At 31.9% G+C, this 9,142-nt stretch overlaps 1 protein-coding gene across 1 annotated transcript; it reads left to right on the forward strand.

Moving 5' to 3' along the window:
• Nucleotides 1-4,940: 4,940 nt before the first annotated feature.
• LOC130997150 (pelargonidin 3-O-(6-caffeoylglucoside) 5-O-(6-O-malonylglucoside) 4'''-malonyltransferase-like) lies at nucleotides 4,941-6,230 on the forward strand. Its single transcript, XM_057922408.1, has one exon. The coding sequence runs from the start codon at nucleotides 4,941-4,943 to the stop codon at nucleotides 6,228-6,230; it is 1,290 nt and encodes a 429-aa protein (XP_057778391.1).
• The last annotated feature ends 2,912 nt before the right edge of the window (nucleotides 6,231-9,142 follow it).

Here is a 9,142-nt window from a genome sequence, read left to right on the forward strand (position 1 = left end):
AACCCAAACCCGAAGCCAACCCGCGCGCAAATACGAATCTGGTCCGCACTAATTAAGGGCAAAATAATCCTAAAACGTAAAAAATGAGAGGCCAAATATTAAGTTTCATTACTCAATATGACTATCTCACAAGTTGACTCTTTTTTTAATCTGCAATAAGAGTTCATTAATCATAATTAAATTTTAATTAATGTGTATGCACTGTGTATTCGTATGTATCAAAGTATGTCCAAGTCAATTTTAGATTGGAACAAATTGTGGTTGTGTTGGGACCGGACTTAAATAATTCCGGCCGGTGACTTTCCATGATCACTAGTTTTAATGAGGTTCAAATAAGAACAATTAAATAAAATAAGACGGATAATCATTTTAAGCCATTCGATCATAAAGATCTACGGTGGATGTATCATTTTGATGGATGAATGTAGAACCTGAGTTCGAATCCTGAAGGGAGTAAAAATTTTAATTTTTTTCAAATGCAATAAATTTAATAACGGATGCATTAATTATATAACAGATGCAATAATTTTATTAGTTCTCATATTCTCACGAAAATTGTGATCACTAAAACCGCATCCAAGGCAATTCTCTTGTAAAGAAAAAAAAACACACACACACACACACACACAAAATCAAACTAGAAATTCACTAGCTGCTCAATTATTCTTCTTCCAGCCGCCAAGATAGTTAATTGCCAAAGAAAAAGTCAAGTTCTCCTATCCCCCAAAGTTCGTATTTAATTTAAATTGACGCAAGTTTATGGACCAAAAGTACGAACATAATTAAACTCTTAGCCCAACTAAACGTTTGTGGCTAATTTAAATTAAATAATAATTCTATCCTTAAGATAATCACATTTATATTCTTGTGTAAAATGTGTTTCACCAACAAATAAAATAATGTATTGATTACGTGTAAAATGTACTCTATTTCTGCTTAGTTATCTAAAAATTAAGAATAATCCCATCCCATAAATTTAGGATTGCTTATATATAGAGCTAATAGTCTTGTTTGAGTACTGTTTCAAATATCAACTCCACTAGCATCTTCCATCGAAATTAAATGATATTTTAAATAATATAAATATAAATATAAATATAAATATAAATATAAATATATAAAAGTAAGTGTGAATTAATTTTTTTTAAATAACATAATCCACACCAATTACTCAATAAAGAACCTTAATTAGAAAACACATAAAATTTCATTACATGAAATATAAATTAATTGTTTTTAATTGAGAATAAATATAAATATATAAATTCGTCAAAAATCAAAAGCAAGTAGAAATAATTAGATATCTTACAGATATCCTAAGATGTAAAAAATTACTCCTTGCATATAATTTAATACTCCATCTGTTCTTGAAACATCTTCATTTATTTCCATTTTCGTCCGTCCTCAAAATATTTTCCTATTTTTGGAAACAATTCCACTAACTATTACCCTTGCAACTTTTACTTTTTGTGGGACCACTTCTCCACTCATCAAATATACAACCGAACTTTTATTAAAACTTGTATCGCCTCCCCTTAGGAAGATGTTTCAAGGATCGAGAAAGCATATTCTTTTAATTGAATGCATATTCAAATCATATTTACTCGATTATTTTGTTTAAATATCAATTTCAAAAATAAAGTTCATTTGAGACATTCAATGGGCGAACATCCTCTGCGTTAAAGGTTTAATCTTCACAATCCAATGAGTCCATGTATTAATCGTATAAAATAAGAATAATTTTTCAACCTTTAGATCGTGAAGATTTACGATAAATTCATGACTTTGCTAAATGAATTCATGGTGCAGGGTTCAAATCATGTACCATGAATTCATAATTTTTACAACAAATTACAATGTTTCATAGCGAATTCATAATGGACTCATTTTATACGATAATTGTAGTTTGTATAATGATCACTTCCATATATATGAAAAAAAGTCATAAAATATTACATGAGAAACATTTTAAAATTATGAATCTGAATTTTTTAGACAAATCAAATGCAATGATGGTTAAATTAATGATAATTTAAATTTTAAGAAACTATAATTTAATTAAATATAGTATTATCAATTAGATAAATTTTATTAAATATAGTATACTCAATTAGACCAATTTAAAAAAAACTGTAATTTAACCTTTTGTAAACAATCAATTAGATCAATTTTTTTATGTAGTAAAATATTATATAATAAATTTTATATTATACGGAGTATTATAAGTTGGCCCAAAATTAAGGTAACAATTATGAGAATAAATATGGATAATAATAGAAGGATCATTGTGAATTTTTTGCTAGAGATCTGAGAGTGTAGATACGGAGAGCCAAAAATATTGTATCAATACTAACAATGTAGCTATAGTTTACAAAAATCACAAAATCTCATGTACACCCCGGGTGTACCATACATCAGAGTTGTACTCTACCCGAATCCTGACCCAGATGGACTATTCTACCCGGATGTCAAGTATTAGTGTCATTTCAATATAGTATTAGTGTCATTTACATGTAGTGTTAATGTCATTTCAATATAGTATTAGTGTCATTTCAAGATAGTGTTATTTATATAACATGATAATGTCATTTCAATATAGCGTTAATGTTATTTCGAGATAATGTTATTTATATGACATGATAGTATCATTTATAAAACAAAATAATGTTGGTGTCATTCCAAGATAGTGTTAGTGTCATTCCAAGAAAAAACAGGTCAGGATAGTCCAATTGAATCATGATCCGTGCAGGGTACAACTTAGGTGTATGGTACACCCGGATGTACAGGAGACCATCTCTACAAAAATAATAAGATTTATAATAGAAAAGTTATTATGATTCTAGAATTAGTCTACACAAGGAAAGTGGGGAAAGCAAGAGTTGTGAGTTGACCTAGAAAAATTATGATTTGGGAGTTAGTCTAGACAAGAAGAGTGGGGAGAGCAAGAATTGTGAGCTGGAAAATATTATTATAATTTGAGAGTTAGCCTGGACATGGGGAGAGCAAGAGTTATAATGCATTTGTCCACGTAAGCGAGTTTTATTAGACAGAAATAGAAATACACTCATTTTGCCCCATAAATTAACTTAGTGGAGAAGATAAATGAAGATTATTGCAAGAAAGATTGACAGTAGAAAAATCATTATGATTTGGGAGTTTAGTCTAAACAAGGAGAGTGGGGAGAGCAAGAATTGTGAGTATAGAAAATTTATTATGATTTGAGAGTTAGAGGGTGTTTGGGTAAGCTTATTTTAAAGAGCTTATAAGATGTTTCAAGAGCTTATAAGTTGTCAAAGTGTTTGAATAATTGAGCTTATAAGTTAGAGAGAGATTTTTTTTGCTAGATAGATAAATTTTTTTAGAGAGAGAAAATCGAAGAAAAATGAACTTGAATAATATATGATGAGAATAATAAATTATAGTTGAAAAATATTTGTAAAAAGATTGTTGCATATGAGATTATTAAAAAATAAGTTGGGGTAGATGAACTTATTTTTTGGGGAGCTTATAAGCTCGTAGATGAACTTATTTTTTGGGGAGCTTATAAGCTCTTGGAGCTTATAAGCTGTTTATGAGCTTATTTTGCCAAACACTTTGTAGGAGCTTATAAGCTCAGCCAAACATCCTCTAAAGGGTGTTTGGCTAAGCTTATTTTAAAGAGCTTATAAGATGTTTCAAGAGCTTATAAGCTGTAATTTTTAAGAGCTTATAAGTTGTCAAAGCGTTTGGATAATTGAGCTTATAAGTTAGAGAGAGAAAATATTTTTTTAGAGAGAGAAAATCAAAGAAAAATAAACTTGAATGATATATGATGAAAATAATATATTGTAATTGAAAAATATTTATAAAAAGATTGATTTATATGAGATTATAAAACATAAGTTGGGGTAGAAGAACTTATTTTCTGGGGAGCTTATAAGCTCTTGAAACTTATTTTTGGAGCTTATAAGCTGTTTTGAGGAGCTTATAAGCTCAGCCAAACATCGTCTTAGTCTAGACAAGGAAAGTGGGGTGAGAAAGAGTTGAGAGTTGACATTATATATACATTTTTGTGGTCAAACAATTTTATTTAAGACATATTTTGATTTTTTGGGATGATATTTGATAGGTATGAGATTTTTTTTTTATCTCATATGACTATTCAAATTTTATAATAAAAATTTTCATTAAATTTAAAACTCCCAATAGGGGCTATATTTTCTAAATTTTGAGTTTGAAATTTAGTTTGGATTTATCAATTTTCTGTGCCATTAGCTTCTTAATGTGTATTTTTTATTATTACAAATTTTCTCACCTACTAAGTTTTCTAAATTGGACTAGTAGAAGTAGGAAACATATCGTTTGCATCTTAAATTATAAGTATTGTCGGTTGCATCAAAGTGATTACATAAATTAAATTCATTGTAATTATGATTTAATTAAGGGAAATTGTACCTAACTACATGAATTTTCAACTATTTTTATTTTTCACATGATTGTCATTTGCTATTAGGGGTGTAATCGAACCGAGTCGAACCAAATAGTGGTGTGTTTCAAGTTTGATTTGTTTAGTACGAATCGAATCTCGAACTTTACTTACCGAATACTTTGAGGCTCACGAGCCTATAAGAACTTTCTAAATTTATATTTATATTCAAAATATTGATTATTTTATTTTAAAAATAAATTATTTTATTCAAAATAATAAATATATTTATTCATAAAAATGCTAATAGTAGATAATCAATAAAATAATATAAATTATAAATTTTGAAAATAAAAATTAATATAAATTCATAATTATATTATGATAAAAATTAATTTTATAAAAATATTATTAAAATAATACATGGTGGAGCATATCAAATTGTGAGACTTGGGATTGCTTATATATAGAGCTACTAGGCTTGTGTATTTCATGTATCAACTCCAATATTAAAAAAAAAAAAAGTAAGTGAAAAATGAAGATGAACAAAATGAGTAGCAAGTTGATAAAACCACACACCCCAACCCCTCAAAACCTCAAGAATTACAAGTTATCACTTATAGATGAGATTGGGGACCCAGGGAATTATTTTGCAGTTGTTCTGTTTTACGAATCGAAACCCGAAGACGGCAGCCTCCAGTTGGAAGAATCACTGGCCAGAATCTTGGTTGATTTCTATCCTCTTGCAGGAAGATTCATCAATAATTATAGTTCGATTGATTGCTGCGACGAGGGAGCCGAGCTCGTCGAAGCAGAGGCTCTAGATGTCGAGCTGATCGAGCTCGTAGCAAAAATGGAGCCCGATCAGCTCGACAATCTCCTCCCCGGCCAACATTTCCTACTACACGAAGCTCTTGATAATCCAATCCTCTCAATCCAGATCACACGTTTCTCGTGTGGTGGGGCCGCCATCGCCATCTGCGTCTCCCACAAGATCTTCGATGGGTCGTCGCTTGCGACGTTCGTGGCCGCCTGGACGGACGCCACCAATCCGGATCATAATAAGAGGGTGATTAGCCCGTCTTTTCATCTCCCCTCGTTGCTTCCACCCGACAACCGGGCCCCGGCCCCGGCCCCGGCCCCGGCCCCGGGTTCCGGTCACAAGGTTGTTGTGAAGAGGCTTTTGTTCAACAAGGAGGCTTTAAGGAGGCTGAAATCAAGCATAAGCCAAACCAACGGAAAACCCTTATCCGGAGTGCGTGTTGTGTCTGCCGTTACGGCCAAAGCCCGAATCCGACTAGATCGCGCCATCCACGGAAGAAGCAGAAGCTCCGTCGTATTTCAAGGGGTTAACATGCGAGGGAGATCAATCCCACCTCAGTCAACACACACTTGTGGGAATTTCTCGATCCCAGCAGTGACGCGACGCATAGAAGCTGAGGAGGAAATTGGTGTTGATCAACTTGTTCGTATACTGGGAGATTCTATTCGAGGCGCCATAGCTCGTTATGCTGAGATACTGTCTCCTGATTGGGTTGGACGCGATATCTACACAAATAGTATAGAAAGCTACGGAAGACTTGTTCGCGATCCTGAGATCAATGTTATATCAATCACTGATTGGAGTAGGTTTGGATTCCACGAAGCTGATTTCGGATGGGGGAAGCCTGTTTCGACGGGCAACAGATTTTGGCCGCCGGTCATCAACTTAGTGGTGCTGACGAGCGACAGAGAGGGAGATGGGATTGAGGCATGGTTTTATTTGAACCAAAATGAAGTGCATTACTTTGAGCAAGATGAGGAGATCAAACCCTTCATATCCTAGCTACTTGTTCATGAATCTCTGCTTTACAAATAACTAAGTTTCTTCTAAACTACACTTATTAATTTGTGTTAGTTGCTATCATCACTACCAGAAAATGCGGCCCTACAAATAATTTGTACTATTGTTTAACGAAAATCTCAGTCGTTAATTTCGATAGTTATAAGCATATTTGCAGTGTATACGTCGTCTTTGAACCTCTCACTATCGTTATATTGTTGATTTCACAAAATTAAATTGAACTTCTCCGCACATTTGTAGTTACATTGTTGCAAGTAGGGGTGTAATCGAGCCGAGTCGAGCCGAATAGTGTCTTGTTCAAGTTTGGCTTGTTTAGCTAAACGAATTGTTTGCTTAATTATTGATCGAGCTTTAATCGAGTTGAATACAATACTGAGCCTAATCGAGTTTCTTAAATTTAAAATTTTAATTATTTTCCTAATGCATAAGTTAATTTTCAAATATACTACTCCCTCCGTCCCACCGAAAGTGGTGCACTTCTTTTGGGCACGGGATTTAAGGAGAATAAGATTGTAGTGTAAAGGTATGTAAATGTGTGTGGGGCCATGCATAATGTTTATAGCGTAAAATTATTACCAGAAAAGGAAATGCACCACTTTCGATGGGATAACCCAAAAAAGAATACGCACCACTTTCGGTGGGACGGAGAGAGTATAAGATATTTTATTCACAACAATGTAATATATTTACTATTTTCTTGTAAAGAAATGATGTTAATTAGATACTTAATCCAAATATTACTAATTATAGTATAAAATATACGACATTCAATTAATAATCTTATATTTTTAAGATAAATTATTTAACGAGCCTGCTCACGAGTTAACGAGTCGAGTATCGTCATGCTCAAGCTTCGCTTGTTTAGCTAAACGAGCTGCTCATTATAAAATTATCGATCAAGCTTTTATCGAATCGAACGCTGAATAGCTCACAAGTAGCTTGGCTCGTTTACAACCCTAGTTGCATGAATCGTAACTACTTCTAATTTATTTATACAATAAAAACTAACCTAAGAAATAAAAGGGTAATGATTGGATTAGTTGTTTAAAATATTACATATATAAATATTTATTTATATCTATTAAACACACACACAAATATATATACAATTAGTTTTGGCACTTTAAATGTTCATAACTTATTTATTTCTAATCTGTTTTTTATATTTTATATATTAAATTAAAGCTCTCATCGAGATCTTTAATTGATGAATATTGTTTATATTTTGATCTGGAAAAGAGAAATTGATGGGGTTTGAAACTCTGAACCACAAGTCAGCACTGTCCCATTACTGTTATAATCTCTAATTGGAGTAGGTTTGGATTCTGCGAAGCTGATTTCGGATGGGGGAAGCTTGTTTCGAAGAGTAGTTCATGATAAGGCCCTCCTCGCCATCACCTAAAAGAGAGTCAAAAATTTATTTTCTGTAGACGTTTATTTTTCATTATTGATAAAATAAATGATTGAGTATTATTGTTTTCACTAGCAGACTTTTAACGGTGATATACTCCATGTTGCAGATGATGATGAAATTTTGTGAATTTACAGGGAATTAATACTATATATATATATATATATATATATATATATATATATATATATATGGTTAGGTTTTATTGAGAAGCTCAAATATGTTGAGAAGTTGAGAAGCAATCCAATAGATGAACATGTCAATTAGTTTTTATGAACGCGGGTTTGATCTGGGGTTCGATCCTTGGCGGTGGCGTATTTTTTAACCAATTAAATAGATTCGTATGTTCGTCAGTTATATTTGGTATGTTCAAAGAATTTATTGATATGGGGTCTAATTGCCATGTTCATCAAAATACTGACATATTCATCTATTAGATTGCTTCTTAACTTCTCAACACATTTGAGCTTCTCAATTGAACCACTCGCTATATAGGGTTATATATATATATATATATATATATGGAGAGGTTCAAGAAAGAACCATAAATAAAAGAAGACCGGAGAACCATTTTCAGCCATTCGATCATCAAGATCTACGGTGGAGCATCATCTTGTTGGATGAATGCAGATCCTGGGTTCGAATCCTGAAGGGAGCATTTTTTTTAAATTTTTTTAGTGCATTAATTTTAACAGCGAATGCATTAATTTTTACAGTGGATGCATTAAATTTGATGGTTCTCCCGTTCTCACAAATAATGTAGTTCTCTCTAGAACCACACCCTATATATATATATATATATATATATAGGGAGTGGTTCAATTGAGAAGCTCAAATGTGTTGAGAAGTTGAGAAGCAATGTAATAGATGAACATGTTAGTACATTTTGATGAACATGGTAATTAGACCCTAGATCAATAAATTCTTTGAACATACCAAATATAACTGACGAACAAACAAATATATTTAATTTGTTAAAAAATACGTCACCGACAAGGATCGAACCCCAGATCAAACTCGTGTTCATAAAAACTAATTGGCATGTTCATCTATTAGATTGCTTCTCAACTTCTCAACACATTTGAGCTTCTCAATATAACCTAACCCTACATATATATATATATATATATATATATATATATATGTTAGGTTTTATTGAGAAGCTCAAATGTATTGAGAAGTTGAGAAGCAATCTAATAGATGAACATGTCAATTAGTTTTTATGAACAGGGATTTGATCTGGGGTTCGATCCTTGGCACTTTAAATGTTCATAACTTATTTATTTCTAATTTATATTTTACATTTCATATATTAAATTAAAACTCTTGTCGAGGTCTTTAATTTATGATGAATATTGTTTATATTTTGATTTGGGAAAGAGAAATATGGGATTTGAACTCTGAACCACAAGTCAACATTGTCCCAATATTGCAATTATAATCTCTAATTGCAATTACAATTTTTTTTTATTCTTTTTTAGTT

Source organism: Salvia miltiorrhiza, chromosome 8 (assembly GCF_028751815.1).
Source record: "Salvia miltiorrhiza cultivar Shanhuang (shh) chromosome 8, IMPLAD_Smil_shh, whole genome shotgun sequence".
Lineage (NCBI taxonomy): Eukaryota > Viridiplantae > Streptophyta > Magnoliopsida > Lamiales > Lamiaceae > Salvia > Salvia miltiorrhiza.